At 44.5% G+C, this 27,270-nt stretch overlaps 1 protein-coding gene across 2 annotated transcripts in view; it reads right to left on the minus strand.

Moving 5' to 3' along the window:
* Nucleotides 1–27,270, minus strand: part of GRIN2A (glutamate ionotropic receptor NMDA type subunit 2A) — a 433,676-nt gene that overhangs the window by 52,355 nt on the left and 354,051 nt on the right. For both annotated transcript variants that reach the window (XM_069569483.1, XM_069569485.1), the window contains 2 exons: nt 24,132–24,361; nt 12,464–12,624 (listed from right to left, as the gene is read on the minus strand). In XM_069569483.1, the coding sequence (XP_069425584.1) occupies nt 12,464–12,624; nt 24,132–24,361 (391 nt within the window). The remainder of the gene's footprint in view (nt 1–12,463; nt 12,625–24,131; nt 24,362–27,270) is intronic.

Raw genomic sequence — 27,270 nt, forward strand, 5'->3', positions numbered from 1 at the left:
TTAGGCTGATTATTTTTAAGAAACAAGAGACTCAGGAGATGTTTCTTTTTACCTCCTCCTTAACTGCCTGAAGAATTTAGATGAAGGGCTTGTTCCCAGAATAGAGCTACCACCAGAGCTGTCTGCAAAGAACATGGATTTACTCTGTTTGGGGAGACAGAACAGGGATTAAAGATCGGTGTGTCCCACTGTCTACCGTGGCCCGGCAAATTTATTTCCCAAACATCTGCTTTTCCATCTCCATGTCATTTGCCTTCCTCTCCTGGGAAGCCCCAACCCGCCCGCCTCCAACATCCTCTTTTGTCTTTTGCTGAGGATGGTAGGTGAGGCTTGGGCCCTTTGGGTGAGTTAACCAGTTCTCCTGGGTCTCTCCCACATACACATTATTAAAATTTTATTTGACTTTCTCCCGCTAACCTGTCTCACCTCAATTTAATTCTTTGACCAGCCAGGAAAACACTAGAAGAGTCGGGAAACATTTCTCCCCCTGCCATGCCTGACGATCGTTTCTCTGTGCACCCAGTGCAGATTGGATATGCCAACCCTCGTGGGGCGGCTGTGAAATTAAATGAAGAATTATAGGTAAGTGCTTATAAGAGCATCTGGCAGAGAGAGAGAACAGCTAAGCATTTGAGATGAGGAAGCAGGGATGGAAACTAGCCAACATAATAATCGCATCGCCCAGGGGTCAGGTAGTTTACATGCAAGAACCTGTATTGTACCCTTCTCCACTGAGCGACATCGGGTGACACTCCCAAGCACATATTGGATGGAGGCCTCCCCCGCAGACCCCAGACCCCAGACGAGAGCCTTCTGCGGCAGTGCTCATGTCAGACACCAACAGAGGATGCTGTTGGGAAAACCACACTGGTGCCCAGGTGAGTGCCCAGGTGGGTTGAATAGTGTCCCTCCCTCAAATTCACATCCATCAGAACCTCAGAATGCAACCTTACTGGGAAGTTGCGTCTTTGTAGATGTAATTTGTTAAGGCTCTCCAGACAAAATCATCCTGGGTTTAGGTGGGCCGTAAATCCGATGACTTAGAAGCATCCCTCGTAAAAAGAGGAGACACATGGAGGTCACACGGAGGAACCAGGTCACATGGAGACAGAAGCAGAGATCTTAATGACGGTGCCCAAGTGAAGAGCCACCAGAAATGAGAAGAGACAAGGACAATTCTCCCCCAGGGTCTTTGGAGGAAGTGTGACCTTGCGGACACTTGGCTTTTAGACTTGTGGGCTCAAGAGCTGGAAGAGATTATGTTTCTGTTGTTTCAAGCCCCCAAGTTTGTGGTTATTTATTACAGCAATGCTAGGGAACTGCCACCGTAGGGAAACCCGAGGAGCGGTGCCCGAGTTTCTACTGCTCCTCAATCTGCGTTTCTCTCGATGGAAGGAGGGCAGAGGCCACTGTCTGGGTCCCAGGCACTCACCACGGGGTGTGGACAGCATCTTCCGACCTGTGCTAAGAACTAACCTGGCAGCTGGAAAACTCACACGTCCTCCCACTCCTGCTAGAAAGAGCAAGAGGACACACAGAGCTGATGCGTTAATGTGGAGACCATTTTAGCACCTGGGTCAGTGGGAGCTTGTTCACAGTGGAGAGAGAGGAAGCATACTACCAAGATTTTCCAAATCTGAGCCCCTGATGGGCAGGAGCATCAGCTTCTCTGGTCCTAGGCCTCATACCTCACGACAAAAGTGAGGTTCAGCACTTCCCGGAATCGTTCACTTGCCAGGACAAGCAGAGAGGTAGACATCAAGGATAAAAGGAGATGCTGGGCTGAGTCTGAGTGCCAGTGCTGTCGCTCACTTAACTTTTGGACAAGTTGCTTCTGCTCCTTGAGCCTCAATTTCACCTTCCGTAAAATGGAGAGAACTCCTGTTTGGTAGAGCTGAATCAGTATGAAATGAGATGTCATATCTGAAGTTTGAGTTTGGTAACTCAACTGTGTGAGTTTGGCAACCAATCAGGAGAAGTGATCCCTAAGGAGACAAGGAGATGGAATCTGCCAGGAAGCTCCTGCTCATTCAGTTGCCCCAGGAAGAATTTCCTAACCACGTGGCTCCCAATATAAGGAACACATCCTTTGCTCAGCTGGCTTTTCTCTGTGAGTTCATTTCTTTTCTCCATTTCAATGGAAGGAGAAATAGTGACCATTTTAAAAGCAGCACTAACCTTTCAAAGAGAGGAAGAGACATTTTAAAGCATGGGCAAAATTAGTTCTGAGTTTTTATAACAACGAGCAATCAGAAACAGGCTAATTGTGCACTGTTCTAGAAATGTTCATATTTAGTGTTTTAAGTCATGACTCGAAGCGTGGGCTCTGGAGCAAGTGTGACCGCAGATAAGCTCTTTAACCTTCCTGGTGCCTACTTCCTCGATTGTAAATACAAATCGTGATCATTGTTGCCTCCCAGGGTTGTTAGGAGGTTTAAATAAGACACTTCAGGCAATGCATTCAGAACGGTACCTGGCACACAGGTAAATAATATCCTTCAGTTGGAAATACCTTGCTTGGTTTCCAAAACAATTCAGGCAGGTTATTCAAACTGCAGTAGAAGAAGTTTTCAGCATATGGAGAAAGCAATTTGAGTGAACTGAATTCTGAGATGGAAAAGCAGGTAAGGCCTTAGGGAAAGTCAGAAAGCAGATATTCACGCCATAAGCTCTCTGCAGTTGCTAACGGAAGATCATAAATTAAGCTTTGAGTTATGTAGAAGCCCGAGCAAAAAGAGCACTATGAGGAATTACAGGACTTGTTGTCCATGAGATAAAAGCACCTTACAGCCAAGAAAAACAATGTTGTTCACAGCACAGAAGTCTGAGACATGATGTAGAATGGCAGTCTGAGCTAACTGGTACAGTAACAGCATCAGCCAGCTCTCTGAAATAACTGTTTTCTTGGAGGGCCTTCCGGTGCCAGACAGCGTATGATGAAAACACACAGCAGTAAAAGTTAAATTAATTAATCTTTTTCTAACTCAGTAAAATAGCACCTCCTCGTTAAATGTGATAATTGTCCCACAAAACTGTATAGATTCAACTGAGAAAGGCCAAACAGGTGTGCAAGGACACCGGTTCAATGTATATAAACTATGATCATGTGGACAAATGCCCAAAGGAAATACAAGAAGACCTGAATAATTATGTTCAGAAAAACACTGTTTCCTTCTTACTACAAGTAACACTTTTGTTGCAGAAAAATGTGTGAAGTAAAAGAGGATAGAAAGCCCACAATCTTCATCAACTACAAGGTCTCTCATAATGTTTGATGTATTTCATTTTAGTCTCCTTTCTGCCTCTTCTCTGAATTTACAGAATTCAGATCCCATTTTATTCAACTCTTCCCCCATTAAAAATTTTTTTAATACTTTATGGGTGGTCGTGAATGTCCCTTAATATAGTTTTAATGGAGTTTAACAAGAGATAATTTCAAGAACAAAAAAGATTTCTCTGCTTTCTTGAGTTTTTGTTAAGGGTAAAATTGCTAACTCTCTGATGTGGTAGCAATTATTTTTGAGCTTTATTTGCCGTGTGGGGGTGGACCTCAGAAACCAGGTCACTGTCGATCTGATTTTCTCTGGAGACTGTGCTATTTCATTTAGGAGAACAGCTCACCAAACCCTGAGATCTATGCCTGTTTTCGAACTCAGCAGCTGGAAAGGAACCCTCTGAGTGGGATTCTGCATGACTGGTAAAATATAGCTAATAAAATATGCTCAGATGACACCCTTAAAAGAACTTGCTCTGCACGGCAACTCCGCATCAGTGAGGATACTCATGCCTTCCTGGTCTACTTTTGCCCTGGCAATTTGAGGATCCCTGGACCAGTTTCTTCTGAGATGGAAAGGAGGATGCTGGGATCTCATCAACTCTCAGATTGCCAACTGACACATATATGTTATATAGTATCTGCATATTATACATCATATTAAATATATGTACATATACATATCGTGTTGTTGCTACTGTTCAGTCACTAAGTTGCATCGGACTCTTTGTGACCCCATGGGCTGTAGCATGCCAGGCCTTCCTGTCTCTCACCATCTCTGGCAGTTTGCAAAAGTTCATGTCCATTAAGTCGGTGATGCCATCCAACCAACTCATCTGCTGTTGCCCCCACTCCTCCTGCCCTCAATCTTTCCCAGCATCAGGGTCTTTTCCAGTGAATCTGCTCTTAGAATCTGGTGGCCAAAGTATTGGAGCTTCAGCTTCAGCATGAGTTCTTCCAGTGAGTATTCAGGGCTGATTTCCTCCAGGACTGACTAGTTTGATCTCCTTGCTGTCCAAGGGACTCTCAAGAGTCTTCTCCAGTATTCTGTAGGGGAGCAAATTTACCACTCCAAAATATCTCTTTGGCATGTAGATCATTTCAAGCTGAAACAATCAAGGCCCAAAAGACTCAGGAAGAAACCGTGACATTCCTCCTAACTGCCTAAGAGAAAGACGGAGGGCCTGTCCCAGATTACAGCTATCAGCAGAGACGTCTGCAGAGGACATGGGCTAAGTGTGGTCAGGGAAATTCTAGGCTGGGCCTAGAGGTGAGAGTGTACTCCATTGATTCTGCTGGCCCAGCAAACGTTTATTTATCAAACACTTGCTTTCTTATCTCCGTGGCAATTGCCTTCCTACCCTTCAAGTTTCAAACCACTACCCTCAACACCTTCTTTTGTCTTTAGCTGAAAATGGTATTTAAGGTGAGTCTTTGGCCATTTTGGTGAGTTACTTGGTTTTCCCAGCTCTCTCCAAGGTTTCAGTTCAGCTCAGTTCAGTCGCTCAGTCGTGTCCGACTCTTTGAGACCCCATGGACTGCAGCATGCCAGACCTCCCTGTCCATCACCAACTCCCGGCGTCGACTTAAACTCATGTCCATTGAGCCAATGATGCCATCCAACCATCTTATCCTCTGTCGTCCCCTTCTCCTCCCACCCTCAATCTTTCCCAGCATCAGGGTTTACATGCTATTAAACTTCCGTTTGACTTTCTCCTGTTAATCTGTCTCATGTCAATTGAGTTATTAGATTAGCCACAAGAATCTAGAAAGGAGGCACATTTCTTCCTCCACAATAATATAATACAGAACTTTGGTCTTCAATTTTCCTTTCAACTCTAATCTCATATATCCAATTGCCTTGCTGGCATTGACAAGTCGGGGAGCAAGCCTAACTCCTACAGTCAATAACTCTACAGTGTGAAGTACTTAGTTAACTAGCCTGTTGGGTAATTCGTTAACCTTGCAGAGCCTTAGGTTCTTCATCTTTTTAAGTACCCAGCTCATAGGAATAATAGTACTCAGCTCATAGCAGTAAGAGTACCCAACTCACAGGAGCAACAGTACTCAGCTCATAGGAGTGAGAGTACCCAGCTCATAACAGTAAGAGTACCAGCTCCTAGCAGTAAGACTACCAGCTTATAGCAATAGTAGTACCCGCTCAGAGGAATAATAGTACCCCTGAGTAACAGTAGTAATGGTACCCAGTAATGGCAGTAATGGTACCTAGCTCACTGGCATCTTCTGAGGATGAAACAAGATTATGCACGTGAATTGCTTGGAGCCATATCTCACAGATTGCTAGGTTTCAATCAATGCAAAGATGAAATATCATGATGTTGTCCCAAAGGCACTTTCAGCTTACCTCATGCAAACCTAAACGTGTGTTCCTCCATGCCTCTGTTCTTTCTGAACCCTTCCTCTTCTCGGTCCTGTCCACTCCAGACAGAACAGCAGTTCTCAGTACTCAATGAATTAACCTTGCAAAGCCCAGGGACTGCCTGTACCTAAGTCACCAGCAGTGCCAATAAAAACAGGGGCTCCTGACCCCCACAGGCTTGGAGGTGCTGGCCCTAGCACAGGCACGCAATGTTTGCCTTTCCTATGAAAACGCTGCTGATGCTTGCAAAGAGATGTGACCACCCTCTCTGGCTTTTAGTATACAGACACCTCACAGTTTGGGTCTTTCCAATTCTTCTTCCAAACTACTCAGTGTAAGAGAAGCCAAAAGATGCACATCTGCTTCCCAACATTGTCGGACTGGAAATGAAATCAGCAAAGGGACTGGGGAGGAGGCCTGACTGATGCTTCTAAAGGAAACTGGGACTTTTCCATAAATTTATATACGCATAATTGGACATGAAAGTCAGTTAAGATAAGAAAACATAAACCATCCCACTATGTCTTCAAATATTAGGCTCTTCAGAGTAGTAAGAACGTAGATTGTTTAATTTAAATCTGGCGTAAGTGCTATGCTTGCAGTTTTGCCTACTTACCAAAACCACTTGGAGAACATTGGCTTCTGATGACTGAACGTTTATAAATCTAAATCTGTCTCCACTCATTTCAGCCTCAGCTCCCTCTTCTAAAGCACATGGGCCCCACATTTGATTACTGTACATCAGAGTCACCTGAAGAACTTGTTAAAGCGTGCAGATTCCCAAGCAGGGGATCTAGAATTTGAATGCAGATGCGAAATTTGAATCTCCAAATTCCAGAGATTCAGGTTCTGTTGGCTTAGTAGGGCTCAGGAATTCCCATTTTTATTAGCATCCCTACTGATTCAGGTGGGCTTCCCAGGTGGCCCAGGAGTAAAGAATCTGCCTGCCAATGTGGGAAACACGGGTGTGGGTTGGGAAGATCCCAGAGGAGAAAATGGCAACCCATTCCAGTATTCTTGCCTGGAGAGTTCCAAGGACAGAGGAGCCTGGCGGGCTACAGTCTACGGGGTCACAAAAGAGTTGGACATGACTTAGTGATTAAACAACAACTGATTCAGGCCCTATTGGCCTGGAAACCCAGGGTCATGAAACGCTCATCCACCTTTGGTTCAGGAGACCCCCACATGTCAGAACAGAGCTGTTCCTGAAAACCCCATCTGTCAATGTCTGCAGATCAACCCTATTTTCTCACTGATTTGCTTGATATTTTCTGGGATGTTTTATCTCCATTTATTACACATTTCAATAAACCATGACACTTAAAAAACTTAGTTTCAAATGACACAACAACTTAGTTTCAAGTTTCTGTGCCCCAAGACTCTTAAAGTGATTCTGGATTGTGAAGACAAGCTACATGTTTAGATTAGCTGGCCTACTCTTTATGTGCGTAATGTATTTATTGAACTTGCAAACAGTAGTTCTCAGATTTTACCTTGTATCAAAATCACCTTGGAGCAGCAGGATGCTTGTTAAAATGCAAATCCAAAATCTCTACCACTAAAGAGAAGGTCTTGCATTAGTCCCAAACCTTGCATTTTTACAAGGAACCATTCGATTCAGGTGGGCCTCCCTGATTGCTCAGTCAGTAAAGAATGTGCCTGCAATGCAAGAGATCCGGATTCGATCCCTGGGCTGGGAAGATCCCCTGGAGAAGGCAAATAGCAACCCACTCCAATATTCCTGCCTGGAGAAGTCCACGGACAGAGGAGCCTCAGGGGCTACCGTCCATGGGATTGCAAAGAGTCGGACACGACTGAGCGACTAGCACAGACACACATTTGATTTAGGTAGAGTTGGTTCCCTGGCCAGGGTTGGAGACACCCAGCTGTGAAGAGTTATTCTAAATCCTTTCTGCAAAACTGACAGCCGTTTATAATTGTGGTTTGTCTGGATTTAGCATTTTGGAAAGTGCTAAAGAAGTATTCAAGTTGCTGACACGAGTAAAAGAATCTCAGAATTATTTCAGAGACTGAAGAACCCAGCCCTTTTACTCTTTAGATGCGGAAATTGAGGCTCCGGGACGTGACATGACTTGTCCAAGGTCACAGCTCGCTAATGATAGAGCCCAGACTCAGACTGAGCTGGGACTCTAGTTTAACCATAATCCAAAGTCCCTCTTGTGTTCCAGACTCTTCTAGTTAGTTACAGTTCATAAAGGAGCCTCCCCGTTTCATTGACCCTGCTGTATATGTACTTATAATCACTAAAGCACAGATGTCAGTGAGACTTGTGAGTGGAGGGGTGGGACCCAACAGCTGAGTTACTTGCTCTGGGTTTTCTAAGCCAAGCCTCACTGGATTCTAGCATATTGGGGGTAGCATAAAGGGAATATCCTGAAATCCAACAATCCAGAAGCACATAGGGCACCTCCTTGTCCTTTTTGAGAAGAGAAACTTCTAGAGATGCTATACATAGTGAAGGAAGGGAATGTCTATTTTTTTAAAGCTGGGGTTTATTATTATCATTATTACATGAGGAGTTTATTATTCCTTAAACTGTATATCCTCATGATATTTACTCTTATAAAATAATTTCATAATACATTTCCTATTTTAAAGTAATGTATTTCAAAATGAAAAATTTTAAAAGAAAATGGGATGGGAAAGGGAAAAGGCAACTCAGTGTGGAGAAGCGGACACCAGAAAGACAGAAGTCTCAAGATGGGATGAGCAGACACGATCAATACACAGAAGCTGTCAGACCTGGGTACAGTTTGGTGATGGCAGTTCTTAAATTTAGTTCTCATAATCATCTGAGGAGTTGCAGTCGTCTTTGTGAGCCCAAGGACTGCAGCCTGCCAGGCTCCTCTATCCATGGAATTCTCCAGGAAAGAATACTAGAGTGGATACCCACCTCCCTTCTCCAGGGGATCTTCCTGACCCAGGGATTGAACCCAGGTCTCCTGCATTGCAGGTAGTTTGTTTACCATCTGAGCCACCAGGGAAGGTCCTCTCATACTTCAGCCCAAGAAAAATTCCAAATATTAAAAATGCAACCAAAATAGAAGAGGTTAAAACTATTTTATATCTGAGTGAAAAGGAGTTTTGAACTACAACTCAAAATCAGTGACTATACAAAATATTAATCTCCACAGGAAAAAAAATTATCTGCAAGCTCAAAAGATAAAGTAACAACAACAGAAAACTGGGACAAACATTTGTAATCATACCACAAATAAAGGGCTCATTTCTCTAATAGATAAATTAATACGAAAAGATCATCAAAACAAGAGAAAAAAATAATGAATGTTTTCAAAAAAGTAATTGCAGAAGGCTTTTAATTACATTTGGCAAAAAAAGTTATGAATAATAAAAATGGTGCAAATTTAAATGTTGGCACATATTTTACCCATTATCTTTGCAAAATTTTCAAAGACTGATGACATGCTGTGTTGACAAAGACTTTGAGGAGACAGGTACGTTTATACAGCAGGGGGTAAAGGTGAATTTCCTTGGGAGGGAAATTTGTCAATGTTTGTCAGAATCACAGCTCTGTGTGTAGTCTTTCACCCAGCAATCCGAGAAATTTCTCCTACAATGCATGTATGTGACGCACATGCAAGCATATTCACTGCAGTATTGTTTTCAACAACAAAAAAATGATATCCTAAATATCCATCAGTAGGGGACTGATGAAATACCATATGGTACACTCACACAAAGAAAAAGACTATAATTTTGTAGAAAAAAGAAAAAGTCTCTGCAGCTGTTTATGCTTTGATAGAGAAAGATCTGGAAGGATACACAGGAAAAGCAGTAAAGGTGATTACTGGGTAAGGGTAAAGGGTACTGGGGCTTCCCAGGTGACGGTATAGCGCTAAAGAACATGCCTGCCAACGCAGGAGATGTAGGAGACGCGGGTTTGATCCAGGGGTCAGGAAGATCCCCTGGAGGAGGAAATCGTAACCCACTCCAGTATTCTTGCCTGGGGAATCCCATGAACAGAGGAGCCCAGTGGGTCACAGTCCATGGAGTCACAGAGAGTCATGTGACTGAAGCAACTTAGCACGCACGCGCAGAGGGTACTAGGCAAAAAAGGCACATTGTGGAAGGAAGGCTCTCCACTGTTTAATTTTTATTTTTGAATTGTGTAAATGAACTATCTATTCAAAATTTGATTTAAATAATTATCTGAGAAGCCTGTTAAACATATAAGTGATTTCCCCTAATATTAACTCCACTGAGACAGAATCTCCAAGTATAAGCAGGAGTGCCCTCACCTATAACAGTGTGTGTAGCTATTTCTTTAAAAAAAAGAAAAAGGCACACCCCTTTAGCTCTAGTTTCTGAGTTTAAAGTAACAATGTCATGCATTCTCCTCTCTGGAGATTGAACGCAGAGTAAACTCACCATCTGCCCAAGTTTGCTAAGATGGATGTTATAATCATTATATGGCTTCCTGAGAACAATTCATACAATTTATGGCCAGGGATGGTTTGTATATCTCTACTCTTTTTTGTTTGCATTATTTAAAAAAATTGAAAAAGAAAAAGAAAAAAAAAAACCCTATTTCGTCCTCTGGGTAACAGATAGATGAAGAGAAGACCAGTCAGCCTTCAACCATTGTTTCTAACTATTGTCCTGACATTTATCCTCATGGTCTGTTCAGAATAACAGTATATATTGATGAAAATACCACAGTGGAAACAAACAAAAACTCATGTCTATAGCTAAGCTGGAAAGTCATCAAAAATTTGTCTTTTCTGATATCTACCAAAAGTGAACTTCCCACATTCTATAGTTTGGCAATTCCAATGTTAGGTATATAACAAGGAAAATGTATCCACTTGTGCAACAGAAGACATGTAGGAAAAAGCCCTAAGGAGCTTGACTCATAATAGCCCCACGTGGAACACCACCCCAGCATCCATCACGGTTAGCAGAGATGTGCGCGTTGTGGTATGTCCCCACACCAAAAATTCTGCATAGCAACAAGACTGAAAGAGCCAGAAAGACATGCAGTGACCCCACTAACAGAATGGTGAGCCAGAAAAAGGGCAATCCAGAAAGAAAACGTGATTTCGTTATATGTTAGAATAACAGGGCAAAAGAATCTACGGTTTTAGAAGTGAGGATGGTAGACGGAAGACAGTACAGTAAGTCCCCTACGTACGAACAGGTTCCATTCTGAGAGTGAGTTCAGTTAAGGCCAATTTGTTTGTAAGTCCAACGAAGTTAGCTTAGTCCCCAGCTAACCTAATTGGCTATATAGTACTGTACTGTAATAGGTTTATAATACTTTTCACGCAAATAATGCATAAAAAACAAACAAGCACAAAAAATAAAGAAAACGTTTCTAATCTTACTGGCCAGTACCTTGAAAAGTACTGTAGTTCAGGACAACAGCTGGCATACAGGGGCTGGCATCGAGTGAACAGGCAAGAAAAGTTACTGACTGGAGGAGGGAGAGGAGGTGGGAGATGGGAGAGCTGAAGGATCTGGGTGGTTAGGTCAGCTGGACAAAGTCATCAAGCTGCATATTTAACACTTGTACATTTTCTCAATTTTTGTTATGCCTTTCAGTAAGATTTTTAAAAGTCATGAACAGTGTGTGAATGAGTTTTGGATAAGTAACAGGCTCGACTTCTAAACAAATGCTCTCCCAGCCCCTGTTGAGATACCAAGAAATCCCTAAGGAGACTGAAAGACAAAATGCCATTGGCCTCATTTCCTGGAAATGATGCTGAGATCTGGGCATGATGCAGAGGGGTCCCTCCGCCCCACCAGAAAAAAAGCAGCAGCAAGACCTTCTCAATGCCTGGCAGAACAGCCAAGGCAAAGAGGCTGTGTGTTAATCCTCAAGGAGAATATACTGCAGCCCGTTTTACGTGTCAGAATTCCTGACAGCTGAGAGGGTACATGTAAGTTAATTTTCTGGATAAGCAAAAATTTCCTCTTTAAACAATCCCACTATTTAAAACAAAATTATTTTTAATGGAACCCTTTCAAAAACACATTTCACACATCACTGACTTTTCAAAAAGTTGAAGAGTCCACGGAATAGAATTTAACCTTTACACTAAATAACACTAGCAATTAGGTCCCATTTCAGTGCCAGGCACTATCTGAAATGCTTTACAGTGAATTTCCTCTTAATCCTCATAAAACCCCTAAGAATTAGGTCTTATCATTATTCCCACTTCACGTATGAGACTGAGGGCAATTGATTAATTGTCTGAGGTTATAAAACAGGTCTTCTGTTTAGAGCCTCAGTTATTTTGCATCTGCTAGCTTCCACAATGCCAACAGGTAGATGAGAATGTTCCCTATACCTCTAGAGAGACTGAGTTCTCACTGCTTTTCTCTCCCTATTTCCTTTCTCCTTCCTCAATGTGACACTCTTCTACAGAAGGCTACACCTCATAAACTCCTACCTAAAATCAGATAAAAATTGATAGCACTTTGTTTTCACCACTTGATATAAATTCCACCTCCTTAGATCTTCCTATGGCTAAAATAATCCCACTGAGTTGGGCCAACTTCTTTATCAGTTTAAGAGATCCCACTGGTTCTCTGCATTTCAAAGTGTCCTGGATTTGCTTTTTGCTTAGCACAACTCAGAAGGAAGGCTTGGATTCTCATCAGATTAACAAAAAAAAAAAAAAAGCAGCCCTCAGCAGGGGGCTTCCTTGACCTCCAGCTCTTGAGAAAGTACAACACAGAAGCAGATAAGCACCAAGGCGCACAGTCATTATCTGTAAGGCGCGTGGACGGGCAGGCCTGCAGAGCAAAAGAAAAGCCATCCTTACCCTGTTTTCAAGCTGACCAAGGCATCCTCGACTCCCTTCTGATTAAACTTGGTCATGTACTGGTGCATGTAGGGGTAGTTGTTCCGGATGTTTCTCTCCGTACTGCCGTTGGGCACCGTGCCAAATCGAAAGGGCGGGGAATAGTCGTGAGGTCTCTGAAACTGCAGAGAGACAGAGAGAGAGAGAGCAGGAGGAGAAAGAAGAGTCAGCCATCCTCTGCCAAGTGTCAGGAGTCAAACACTGGCACGCGTTAGCCATTTTTGAGCTTCCTTTCTGCTCAATCACACCTTCCAGTTGTCTGGGAGCTCCAGGAAGTCAGAAACAGAGTCTGTCTTGTTCCTCACTGTTCCCTGGAGCCCACCACAGGGCCCAGCTGGGTGTGCAATAGATGCCTGTTGGATGGAATTTTAGAGAGACTGGCCTAGTGGGAGGGACACAGGGAGAACCTGGGAAATGCCAGTTGAGCTGGAGGTAATGTATGACGTTAGTTCAGTCATCAGCTTTACAGTGACATTTTCTGAGATCCTCACCAATCACTCCCATCTCTGGACTCCATTTACAATTCCTTCCAATACATTCCATCAGAAGATGATGAAGGGGAGCACAATTTGCCATCCCCAAATATACCTCTCTGGCATACGGATTTTTGGGGGGCTGGTTATTTTATTTTATTTTTTAAGATAGAGCAGACACAGGAGAAACTCTGAAAACTGAGTCCAAGTTAACCTTTTTGGAAGAAGCAAAAATCTTACATTTATAAGGGTGTCTTCCTCTCTGCAACCTGGAAGAGGATGATGACTAAATCTCTAAAACTCGTATCAGTGGAGAAGGCAGTGACTTAAATCTGCATCACGACCGTACCCTTGCTTACTGTGCTTTTTCTGGTCACCTCCTGGAACTGACCTTCCTCCCCCCCTGCCACACATCCCCAACCCTCACTGCCCTGCATCTTTCTTACGTCTTCAGCTGAGGATAGAATTTAAACTGGTGGTTTGGGCTATTTTAGGGAGTCACTCAGTTTTCTTGGGTAGCTCCCATATATACAGGAGGTATACATGTTTTTCTCCAGTTAATCTGTCATTTGGTTTTTCTTTATGGGGCGTGGAGGTCTCAACCAAGAACCGAGAAGGGTAGAGGGACAGTCATTTTTCTTCCCTTACAATGATTCTATGTTATCATCTACTCATTCTCTAGCCATCATTCATTCATTCATCTGTTCATGCATGCAGGCAGGCAGTACTTGTCGAGGGCCTAACACACCCCAGGGGCTTCCCTGTGGCTCAGTGGTAAAGAATCTGCCTATCAATGGCAGAGACACAGATTTGGTCCCTGGGTTGGGAAAATCCCCTGGAGAAGGAAATGGCAACACATTCCAGTATTCTTGCCTGGGAAATCCCATGGACAGAGGAGCCTGGAGGGTACAGTCCATGGAGTCACAAAAGAGTCAGGCACAAGCTAGCCACTAAAACAACAACCCATCCCAGGCACAACGGCAGCATCCATGAAGGTTTCTTGAGCTGGAGTCCATGCTAACCTTAGCTTCCCGGGCATACCCGTGTCCAGTGTGGCTACCGAGCCTCTGTAACGGCTCACTGTCCATGCTCCCCTCATCTTTCCTGATTGGCTGAGACTGGCTGTTCAGAACAGTCCTCCCCAAGATGTCCCACTTTGATCATGTGGTTATTTTTTTCACTCTCTTTATGCTGTGTGTTACATCAACTTATTTTCATATGTTTAATCATCTACACATTCTTTGGATAAATTTCATTTGGTCATGACATATTATCCTTTTTATATGCTTCTGCTTGACTTGGGTTGCTGGTAGCTTGCTGAGGATTTTTGCATCAATATTTTAAAAAGATGTAGAGAACAAATGTACAGACACCAAGGGAGGATGCGAGGGTGGGGTGGATTGGGATTGACATATATACAGTACTAGGTATGAAACAGATGACTAATGAGAACCTACTGCACAGCACAGGGAACTCTGCTCCACGCTCTGTGGTGACCTAAATGGGAAGGAGATCCAGGGAAGACGGGATGTATGTATACGTAGAGCTGATTCACTCTGCTGTGCAGGAGAAGCTAACAACATTATAAAGCTCGTGCTCAGTCGCTCAGTCCTGTCTGACTTTGTGACCCCATGGACTGTAGCTCGCCAGGCTCCTCTGCCCATGGAATTTATCAGGCAAGAATACTAGTGTGGGGTGCCATTTCCTACTCCAGGGGATCTTCCCGACCCAGGGATCAAACCCACGTCTCACATCTCCTGCATTTAGCCTCCTGCCGGCAGATTTTTTTTACCACTGGGCCACCTGGGAAGACCCAAAGCAACTATACTCCAATTAAAAACAATAAGACATTGGCCCATCTTTTTTTTTTTTTTTCCTTGTGATATCTTTGTTTACTTTAGTATCAAGGAAAAATACTGGCTTCATAGAATAAGTTAGGAAGTGTTCCCTTACTCTCTATTTTTCTGAAGAGTTTAAGAAGGATTGGTATTAATTCTTCTTTAAACTGGTAAAATTTACCAGTGAAGCTGTCTTTCCCTGAATTTTTCCATTCTTTAAAAAAATTATTTTTTTATTGAAGTGGAGTTGATTTACAATATTGTGTGAGCTTCTGGTATACAGCAAAGTGATTCAGTCATATATACATATTCTTTTCCATTATAGTTTATTACAAGATGTTGAACACAGTTCCCTGTGCTATACAGAGGGACTTGCTGTTTATGTTTGACATACAGTAGTTTGTATCTGCTAATCCCAAGCTCTTAATTTATCCCTCCCCCAGATACGCCAATTTGGCATGTGAATTATTTTGAACTGAAGGCATTCAAGATCCCGTGGGCTCAGGAGAAACTTTTCCCCCTTCCCTTAAAGAATTTAAATTGGGGGCCTTGCCCGTAAGAAGAATGATTATCAGAAATAACATTTTATGACCTATGACAGGCAAACATTTAATTACTGAACATCTGCTCTTCTCATCATCCTGTGAATCACCCACCTCCCTCTACAGCCCCAGGCTCCTACTCTACTCCTTAGCTTGGGATGGCACTTCATCCTGATTTTATCTTTCTGTCTCTGAACCTCTCATGTAAGGCAGCGGGGGGTAGGAGGGGGTTCCTGTGCATTCAAAATTAAATTAGATTTTCTCCTGTTGGTCTGTCTCACGTTAATTTAATTCTAAGACCAGGCAGAAGAATCCAGAAGGAGAGAGAAAGGTTTTCTTCCTCTCTGACATCTACTCACATCTTCAGTGTTTGGGATAGTCTAATCAGATTAGGTGTCCAAAGAACTGGGTCTAAATCCTGGAAATACAGTTAAAATCTAGAGACAGCACAAGGCAATGGTTATTAAGTGTGAGCCCAGCTTCGCAGGTTCCAAAATCAGTCCCTTTCAGACTGTGGAGTCTTTGTGAAGTCACTTCCCTTCCCACTGTTTCCACTTCCTGTCTGCAGAGTAGGAAACCCATCAGTACTTCCCTCTTGCGGTCAAAGGGAAGATCTAAAATTACAGTGCTTGTCAAGTAATAAGATAGTGTCTAGAACAGAAGAAGCACTCACAAAATAAAACTGTTCATAGCTAGTGGTAGTGGGAAGCTGCTGTATAACACAGGGCGCCAGCCTGGGGCTCTGTGATGACACAGAGGGCTGGGATGAGGGGGTGGGAGGGAGGCTCAAAATAGAGGGGATCTATATATATAATTACAGCTGATTGGTCTTGTTGCAAGGCAAGAATCAACACAACATTATAAAGCAATTATCTTCCAATTAAAAACAAAATGTTAAATTTTTAAATAAAAAAAAGCTCTTACTTTTCATTTCTACCATTATCCTGGGCAAAAAAAAAAAAAAAAATGTAACCTGGGCCTCATTTTTCTATGAAATATGGAATTCTGGAGCCAGAAAGTGATGATAATATGACTTAACACTTCTTGAGGACCCAGCTGGGGCCAGCAATGTGCCAAGAATGTTAGCAAATATTGGCTCATTTAATACAACAACCCTGTGTGTGTGTTAGTCGCTCAGTCTTGTCTGACTCTTTGAGACCACATGGACTGTAGCCTGCCAGGCTCCTCTGTCCATGGAATTCTCCAGGCAAGAATACTGGAGTGGGTTGCCATTCCCTTCTCCAGGGGATTTTCTTGACCCAGGGATCAAACTCAGGTCTCCTCCATGGGCAGGCAGATTCTTTACCACCTGACCCCCCCGGGAAGCCCTAGAACAACTCTGCCAGGAAAATAACCTTCAAGGCTTGGTTTCACAGATGAGGAAACCAAGGCTCAGAGAGGTCACATGACCTTCTTGAGATCATTGTTGTTCAGTCGCTAAGTCACGTCTGACTCTTCGCGACCCCATGGACTGCAGCACACCAGGCTTCCCTGTCCTTCATCATTTCCCAGAGTTTGCTCAAACACAGGTCCATTGAGTCCATGATGCCATCCAACCATCTTATCCTCTGTTGTCCCCTTTTCTTCCTGCCCTCAATCTTTCCCAGCATCAGTGTCTTTTCCAATGAGTTGGCTTGTCAAGTGTTCTTGATTATACTCTTTGTAAGCAGCCCTAAGGTCTGAACTCTATCTTTCCTCCGGGACCCTCACTAGTGATCTCTCCTCTTTGAGAGGTGAGGACCTTGAAACTCAGGAGGAAGGACAGCCAGTAAACCTCTGGCAGCACCAGCACTGGGGTCCCGTGGGGTCCAGAGGTCTCTCAGAGTCCCAGGCCAGCATGTCTTCCACGGAACTGACAGCTGCCCAAGGAAGTGTCCAAGTTTACCCCAGGGTGAGGCCCATGGAAACCATTATTCCTTTTTCCAGGCTCACACTTCATTTCATTGTTAATTAAAATTTCCAGCTGCAGATCGTCCCCCTTCAATTAGGCATGCTGCTGCCTAATAAGCAGCCATAACTGGATGGGGGGAATGTGGCCATATATTCTCCAAATGAGATCCTCCTGCTGGGAGCCTTGCGTTGGGAGTGTGTGTGTGTGTTTGTGTGTGTGTGCAGACAACAGAATGCTCTTTGCACTCACTCAGGCAAGTGGTGTAACAACCCATCACCTCGGAAGGGGAGGCGCTACCCCAGCACAATCCCACCGCCTTTGGTTTGCAGAACAATAGAGAGAGGGAGTCCACCTCGGGGATGAATTTCTACACTTCTCTGGCCTTGACTGTACCATCACCCACTCTAAACTCAGCCTGGCACCCAGATGGAGGAACCTCTTCCTGCTCAACTAAAGGTTGTCCAACTTTTGAAAGCATGACTCATGACACATCTTCCATCTCTGCCCTGCACACACACAGACACGTCATAGCACGCTTTCTACCTGGGATTATCCTCCAGTGTCAGCCACGGTGAACTACCTTTTAAACGGCCACAATCTGTAAATTAATGTCATGACTCCCTAAAGCGTCCTGACCTACAGTGTGACAAATAGCTAGGGGCAAGGATGACTCTTGCAGGAAGCCCAGGGCCTTGTGTTAAGGGCACACTCTGTGTTTCTTCAGTTCAGTTCTGTCCCTCATTTGTGTCTGACTCTTTGCAGCCCCATGGACTGCAGCACACCAGGCTTCCCTGTCCATCACCAACCCCTGGAGCTTGCTCAAACTCACGTCCATCGAGTTGGCAATGCCATCCAACCATCTTGTCCTCAGTTGTCCCCTTCTCCTCCTACCTTCAAAATTCCCCAGCATCAGGGTCTTTTCCAATAAGTCAGTTCTTTGCATCAGGGGGCCAAAGTATTGGAGTTTTGGCTTCAGCATCAGTCCTTCCAATAAATATTCAGGACTGATTTCCTTTAGGATTGACTGGTTGGATCTCCTTGCAGTCCAAGGAACTCTCAAGAGTCTTCTCCAACACCACAGTTCAAAAGCATCAATTCTTTGGCACTCAGCTTTCTTCATAGTCCATCTCTCACATCCATACATGACTACTGGAAAAACCATAGCTTTGACTAGATGGACCTTTGTCAGCAAAGTAATGTCTCTGCTTTTTAATATGCTGTCTAGGTTGGTCGTAACTTTTCTTCCAAGGAGCAAGTGTCTTTTAATTTCATGGCTGCAATCACCATCTGAAGTGATTTTGGAGCCCCCCAAAATAAAGTCTGTCACTGTTTCCATTGTTTCCCCGTCTATTTGCCATGAAGTGATGGGACTGGATGTCATGATCTTAGTTTTTTGAAAGTTGAGCTTTAAGCCAACTTTTTCACTCTCCTCTTTCACTTTCATCAAGAGACTCTTTAGTTCTCTTTCTGCCATAAGGGTGGTGTCACCTGTGTATCTGAGGTTGTTGATATTTCTCCTGGCAATCTTGATTCCAGCTTATGCTTCATCCAGCCCTGCTTTTCCCATGATGTACTCTGTATGTGTTTCTTATAGGAATGGATTTCCAAGGTAACTTTCTTCCAGAGAGTTCAGAGTGTAGAAGAAACAAATGTGGGCTCCAGCCCAGGGTGCTGCAGAGGTCTCCTCCATCAATAAGATCACATGTGTTCATGCTAAGTTGCTTCAGTCCTGTCTGACTCTTTGCGACCCTGTGGACTGTAGCCTGCCAGGTTCCTCCATCCATTGGATTTCTCTGACAAGAATACTGGAGAGGGTTACTATTTCCTATTCCAGAGGATCTTCCCAATCCAGGGAGCAAACCCGTGTCTCTGTGTCTCCTGCACCGGCAGGCAGATTCTTTACCACTGAGCCACCTGGGAAGCCACATGCTTCCAGATGTAGCATCAAACTTTCCTGGCCCTTAAGAGGAAGGAGAGGCTCAGAGGCCTCCATTCAACCAGTGAGGGTGGTGTACGAGGCTCACCCAGCATGACTCCATGAGAACATGTTCATGGGCTCATCCACAAGGTCCAGTCCCTGAACTCCCTCTATCGCTGTTGGTGCAATAACATTCCAGACCCCGGAAAGGAGGGATGGTTCAAATCAGGCAACGGTGATGGTCAAGAGGAGGCGGAGGGAGAAGGAGCAGGGAGAGGCAGCAGAGAGGGGCTGGAGGAATGGTGAGGCGAGGGAAGAAAGAACATTTGTAACAGGATTACCTGCCATGTGCCAGGCATGGTGTGAGGATTATCCCTAATCCTCATATCAACCTTGCCAGAACAGTATTAAACCCCTCTATCAGGAAATTAGGCCACGGGGAGACGGACACTCTGAAGGCCATACAACTACTATATGGCAGGCCAGGATTTGACCCTAGATTCATTTGACCCCTATGGTGTTGCTTTCTCCACTACAGCAATCTGTCTCCCAGAGACAGATTTCAGCAACCACGGTAACACTCAACATTTTGAAAAGGGTCGCCACCAATATTCCAATTTCTTTAATAATTTCGAGGGGAATGAACTCCTCTATGTATAATTTAACCCCAAGGTCACCTGAGCACACCATGGGGTCCAACAGCAAGCCCTAATACTGTAAATGGTTGCAAAGTATTATAAGCCTGAGTTGTTACACAGATACTCATGATTAAAACAAACAAAAATAAATACACTTGCATACAGTATTAAAATAAATTGATTCAATATATGTGTTTTATTTTGCAGACTTTCTTGGTGTATTTGCCATTAATCTTCTGGGAGCACTTAGCTTATTTACTCCAGGAATTTTGCTGTTTATTTAATTGTATCAAACATTTAATTAAAAGAGCTATCTGCTTGCTGCTAATGCTCTGAGCATGGAAGCTGAGCCGTGTCTCATGAGGATACAGTATCTGTTACTAGGTGTTTCCAAGTCAGAGAAGGTCAGTGGAATTATTAGTGGTTCTAATTAGTTTTCCCACAAGCAGTCATGTTATTAGACCTAAAACTAGGTAGCAAGGGACTTGTTTTCCCTCCTTGCTGTTGAAAATAGCATCAAAAAGTAAAATATTCTGCCAACTACTTTCTTTTTTTAAAAAAATGTTTATTTAGTTTACTTGGCTGTGCCAGGTCTCGGTCGCGGCATGTGGGATCCAGCTCCCTGGCCAGGGGTTGAACCCGAGCTGCCTGCACTGGGAACACAGAGTTTTAGCCACTGGGCCACCAAGCAGTCCCTGCGTGTCCCACTCTTTGCAACCCCATGGACGGTGGCCCACCAGGCTCCTCTGTCCCTGGGACTCTCCAGGCAGGAAGACTGGAGCAGGTTGCCATTCCCTTCTCCAGGGCATCTTCCCGACCCAGGGGTCCAAACTACGTCTCCTTCAGCTCCACTACTGAGCTGCCAGGGAAGTCCAAAGAAGTCCCTACAGATTATTAATACTTTCTTGAAAAAATCTTCTCATCCAGAACATGGTTTCCCACTGCTTCCAATGTTCCTCTGGTCGCTTACTCTAGGAACTATACATTTGCTCCCATATATGATGTAATTGGGTCTGTAGAGGATTTCATTGGCTATGGGGAACATTCTCATTGGCAGCTTCCTATTATCCTCAGAGCAACTATGACTCCCAAATGTTGAGAGAGAAGCTAGGAGGCACAGCAAGGTTGCACAACACTAAAGGCATCACACGGCTGGTACATGGCAGAGAGGAAAGGAAACCCAACTTTCTTGACTCCAAGTAGATGGCTTTCTCTGCTGCCCCCAGCTACACTTTAGGTAAGCCAAGGAATTGAGTGAATGTGATTTATGAAGGAAGGGCTCCAGGAGAAACCAGGAAGGAGACGGGGGAAGGAGGTTGGGGAAGGGGAGGAAGCCAGGCAAGGGTGTGACTATGGGCAAAGTCTTAACATCAGCCTGAACCCAAAGGGAGCTCAAGAGTAAACTGCACCTTGGAGGTTTCCCCCTGGTTAGTCATTGGTTACAGGAAGGTCGATGCTTTCTAACTGTGGTGTTGGAGAAGACTCTTTAGAGTCCTTCAGACTGCAAGGAGATCAAACCAGTCAATCCTAAAGGAAATCAACCCTGAATATTTATTGGAAGGACTGATGCTAACATTAAAGCTCTGATACTCTGGCCACCTGATATGAAGAGCCAACTTACTGGAAAAGACCCTGATGCTGGGAAAGATTGAGGGCAGGAGAAGGGGGTGATAGAGGAAGAGATGGTTGGATGGCATCACAGACTCGATGGACGTGAGTTTAAGCAAATTCCAGGAGAGGGTGAAAGACAGGGAACCCTGGTGTGCTATAGTCCATGGGGTCACAAAGAGTCAGACATGACTTAGCGACTGAACAACAATAATAATATCCAGGCATGCACCGTTCTGCTGCTGTAAGATAATTACCCTCTGAAGGTCCCTGAGCCTTCATCAGCAAAGGTGAGGCTGGGCACAGAGTTGGGTAAGGGATCCAAGGAGCCCCAGGGGGTGCCCGCAGGCCCAACACACCATGCCTTTCTCACTCAGTTAGCAAGCGTGCGTTGGGCATCCACTCAGTGCCACAGAACCCTGCCACCCCCTTCCCCCAAGTCTATTTTAATCTCATCAGTATTCTCTCCTTTACAGCACTTACTCCTGCCTGGAATTTCCTTGTCCATTACATTTACTCAGGTGCTGCTTATTTCTTCCTACTGGAATTTAAGTTTCACAGGAGCACAAGCCCAGGCTACCAAGGGGACCACGGTGACCAGGAAGGCTCTCCCAAGAGGTGTTAGTTCCCCTAAAACCTGGAAGTTCAGGAGGAGTCGTCCATGAGAATAAAAGGGGGCAGAATATTCCCGGCAGAGGACCTGAGACGTGCAAGGGCAGGAGGAGTCGTCCATGAGAATAAAAGGGGGCAGAACATTCCTGGCAGAGGACCTGAGACGTGCAAGGGCACTGCGGTGGAAACACACTTGGATGCCTAAGGGACAGAGAGGGGGCCTCCGCGAGCGAGAGGGAGGGGGCACATGGGGATGGGCCAGCTAGCACAAGGCGTTGTCACGATGAGGACAGTGGCACTCACTCAAGAGGCATTTCTGATGGGGAGCCATCAGAGGCCAACGATTCCCGAGGGTGATGGTGCCTCTGTGAAGGTGACTCACCCCAGCACCCCCGCCCCCCACCATCTCTCTGATGACAGGCCTCTCTGCACTTCGTTCAACCACCCTGTAAGTCACGGATAAGCTGTTAAATGCTCTTCATGGGCTGATTTTCTATTCAGCGGTCTGCTGATGAATGCCGAAAGGATATATGTAGCCTTATGCCAACAAGACACGATAGTGAGATTTTATAAAGAGACAAATTATACTCGCACACAAGACAGAAAATCTTTGCAACGCAGCAAATCCCCACACTGCTGAGCTTAGCAAGTCAGGGTCTGCTTCCTGAGACTAAAATTTCAATAGAAGGACGTACCCAGTTTACCTCCTTTCTTCCTCCCTGTGCGTTTCTGAGTAGCTACTCACACCCCACAGCCCTTGTTACATGGCACTGGGGAACGGAGAGAGCAGGTGTTAACATTTCTGTCTCCCTGGTGGTGGGAAGCACAACACACACGAGGGGGGCCTGGAGCTGTGTCTGAGTAAATGGAACCAGCGGGAAGTGAAAAATCGGTCCTGTATTCCTTTTACATCCCTTGAAGAAATTTCACGTGAGTCAAGTGCTGGCGATGGGCTGATTGGTTACGTGGTGAAAAGGAGCTGTCAGTTTTGCATCTGGGCAGGGCTCAGAGAAGGGCCTCGCTGGTTGCTCAGCAGTAAAGAATCCACCTGCCAGTGCAGGAGACTTCCCTGAGCCAGGAAGATCCCCTGGAGGAGTAAATGGCTTCCTGCTCCAGTATTCTTGCCTGGAGAATCCCATGGACAAAGGAGCCTGGTGGGCTACAATGAGGTCACAAAGAGTCAGACATGACTGAACAAATGGGCAGGGCTTAGAGAGGATTTTTGTTTTCAAGTCAGAGATGACAAATCCAAGGCAAGGAGCATGAGAGACTCATACAAAGTCACAGAACTGGGAGGTACCTATAGCCGAGAGCTTCACCCAAGATTCTCCTGGTCCAAGGTTAATGGATCTTCCTCACCATTGTCCTCTCCACGACAAGATGAGTGAAGTTGCTCAGTCATGTCAGACTGCGCTCGCATGGACTGTAGCCCACCAGGCTCCTCTGTCCATGGAATTTTCCAGGCAAGAGTACTGGAGTGGGTTGCCATTTCCTTCTCCAGGGGATCTTCCCGATTCAGGGATCAAACCCAGGTCTCCCACATGGCAGGCAGACGCTTTGCCATCTGAGCCACCAGGGAAGCCTCTGCCCTAAGCTGTGATGTGAGTCACGGAGATCGGACAGCATCATGAACACAATCATGTAAATATGAGGGATGATACTGGGGGAAACTACGTTCCCAAATTAGATCTGGACTTTTTAAGACTTAGGAGAGCTAAGCTTAAGCTTCTGTTCCTGAGACCTTTCAAAATATGCCCAATGGATTTAAGAGGCAAAGAAAATCCCCCTAGGTTTGTGCTGTAGAGTTGATGATTTGGGTGGTGGGAGACTGATTTACTTCCTCTGTTGTTCAGTTGCTCAGTTGTGTCTGACTCTTTGCGACCCCGTGGACTGCAGCACGCCAGGTTCCCCTGTCCTTCACCATCTCCCGGAGTTTCCTCAAACTCAGGTCCATTGAGTCAGTGATGCCATCCCACCATCTCATCCCTAGTGGCCCCCCTGTCCTCCTGCCCTCAGTTGGCTCTTGGAAAACTCACAGGAAAACATCCTCTGAGCGGGGAACCCTTAGCATTAACTCCTCAGGCAGAGACGAAAGCGAAGTGACCTTACCTTTTTGTCACTGAGGCCAGTCACTTGGTCCACAAACTCCTCCTGGATCATGAAAGCGGCCAGGTTGGCTGTGTAGCTGGCCAGGAAGATGACGGCGAAGAACGCCCACACGGACACCATGATCTTGCTGGTGGTCCCTTTAGGATTCTGGACAGGCACAGAGTTGTTGAACACCAGGCCCCAGAGGAGCCAAATAGCTTTTCCAATCGTAAAAGAAGGCCCATGGGGTGCTGCAAATGACAGGAAGGACATTCTCAGGGCATCCTCAAAACACACGCTTGGGAGCATGCACTGGCCCCAGCAACCCTGAAGGCTGTCAGAAGACAAGTGTATCTCATCACTGTCCCAGGACCACAACCACGAGTTCTTTTTTCTCTAAAAATTAGCTTTCTTCCCACATTTCTGTATTGTTGACTTTTTGCCACATTTCCTAAAAGAAAAGGAAAGAAAGGAAGACAGACAGAGAGGAAGGGAGGAAGGTAGAGGAGGGAAAAAGGGAGGAAGGGAAGAAGCAAGAAAGAAAGGAAGGAAGGAGGAAGGGAAGAGAGAAATGCATGAAGGAAGGAAGGAAGAATGAAGGGAGGGAGGGAGGGAGGAGAGAGCGAAGTGAAAATGCAGGCTTGAATTAGAAGTAGTGCTATGACCTGTTTTAAATGTGCATTTGATTTGATTTCCTTTTAGGGGGTACACGGACGGCCTTACAAAAAAAAACACGTGTGTATGGGCTGATTCGGTATGCATGGGTTGGGATACTGTATGAGAACCATGCAATTCAGAGGGACTGATGTTTGACATTCTCATCTGACTGTCCCTAGCAACGGCTCCTGTTCAAACTCAGATGTAAGATGTGCACAATATAGAAATTAAACCAAACTAAAACGCTCTCCAAATGGAGACATTAAGGAACAGAACAATAGGCGCTTAATTCTCCTAACACTTCACAGATGGGAGACATTTGGTTGCAGGGTCATTGGAAATGAACTCTGATATCACAGCACTTCTTCTCCCTCTGCGTATTCTTGAGATTCTTAAGTGTTCCTTGCCACAGACTTAACTAAAGAGGCAGAACAATCTGCCAGAATTTACTGGGGAGGAGAATATGCAGGCTGCAAAACGCATGTTAGAGCTTTCAAGCTGTTTTTGTGCAAGGGAGAAAAAAAATCAATTTATGCCCTCATTTCACGGGGAAGAGAGTCTTCCTTTAACAGAAGGTTAATTTTTATGTCATTTAAGTAAATGAAGATATGAATGATCTACTTAGACTTTAGTTGGTGATGCATGTGGAGTGGGCAATAAATAAAAGAGGCAGAAGTGAATCCAGATTGATGGAAGTTATGAAGTTCTGGGCAGAGAGCCTAACTAGGAATCAGGCTTTCTGTACATGGAGGGCAAACTCAGGCTACAGCAATACTTACAATATCCATATACAACACATTAAAGAGAAGGCAACTAATTCTATTATCCTCAACCTCAAGCTTTCTGCTTTCTCTTTGCCTCATTTTATGAGCTTCTGGGCTTATACCCAAGAGGCTGAGAACTCTTTGCAAAAAATAATAAGAGTCGATCCAGTCAACTCCATGAACTACTTAATTTTATTAGGGTTGCCTGTTGATCAGAAGTGACGTCTATTTGGGAATCAGAAATGGGCAGTTGCAGGGTAGCTGTCCAAGACATTTAGGAATTCCTGATTAAGTAGACTGTTCCTGAATCATATAATTCCCCCCTCCCCAAAAGGACTGAAATGTAACAGAAAACTATTTTGTGCAAGGAGATAAGCAGCTGTGATTTCCTGAGAGTTTCTACATGTGGATGAGCAGAAAACAAAAAGCCTCCAGGTGATGGAAGGGCTGGGAAACTGGCACGCTAGATTCCTTCCTTCACAACAGTGTGTGCTTTGGCCAAAGGAGAATGTATTGTACATGATGGCCTTTCGGTAGTTTTTTATTAATATCTTCCAAAATACATTTCAAACGTGTCCGTTCACCTCCATCTCTATCATCTCCATCCAAGCCCAAACCACTGTAGTTCTTTCTCTTGGAAACCGACACCACCTTCCTTAACCAGCCTCCCTCTTTCCACATCATCTCGATAGGTGTTCTTCAGTCACTCAGTGTATCCGACTCTGTGACCCCACGAACTGGGCAGCTTATATTGATAGATAATAACTTTGATGGATAGAAACTGACCTTTCTGCACTATACAGGTGTCTATTCTGCCTTTTCCCTGCCATCGTATTTTGAAGAAAGTCTGAAATGCTTACCACTGACTCCATCTTATACCCCTGTCTACCTCACTTACGTCTCTTCTGTTTCTTGGGAAGGTCAAGATTGATCCTGTGCCAAAAACTTTGTATCTGCTAAGATACAAGACTTTGTAAAGCCTGCATGGAAGGCTTTTCCCTCAGTTTTTCATAGGTTGGAATCCTCATCCTTCAGGTCTCAACTCAAGCATCATCCTTTCCTGAAGCTCTGTCCTTCTTGACCATCACATTTAAGATGTGCTCAAATCCCATCATTTTTCCCCCTGTCCTCTTAAAATTTACTACAATCTGTGATTATTCATGTATGCAGTTGACATATTATCTCCACAACTAAATTTATCAGTTCCCAAAGGGTCAGGAACTCTTTATCCAACTTAGCACATTACCCTCCTGCTCCAGTACCAGGCACTCAATAAATAATCATCAAATAAATGCATGAATTCATACACAACACAAACTCTGATTTTGCAAACGTAAACATCTACTCTCCTGCAATATTATCACCCATAGAAAACTGCCTCAGGACCCAGTCTGTTGGAAAGCTTCTTACTAGGTTAATTACATTACCTGCTTAGTGAAAGACTGGCAACTCCCCCACTTAAACACAATATGATTATTTAGGGCATTTTTACTCTGCTTGGTTGATGGGAGGTGATTTATGTGGTAATCACCACTCTTCAATGGTTAAGAAGTGGGAGGACTTCAATAAAACTGAGTTCCCAATAGATCCTCATGACCTGTTGGCTGTTTTCAACATTGAATCTTCCTAGTGGAAGAATATATGGCAAAGTGCCTTTTTTTTTTTTTTTAATAACTATACCTTGAAGATCTTCTATCTTCCATCATCTAAAGTCATTTTTCAGGAAACAGATTTGGTCT

This window comes from Ovis canadensis, chromosome 24 (assembly GCF_042477335.2).
Source record: "Ovis canadensis isolate MfBH-ARS-UI-01 breed Bighorn chromosome 24, ARS-UI_OviCan_v2, whole genome shotgun sequence".
Classification (NCBI taxonomy): Eukaryota; Metazoa; Chordata; class Mammalia; order Artiodactyla; family Bovidae; genus Ovis; species Ovis canadensis.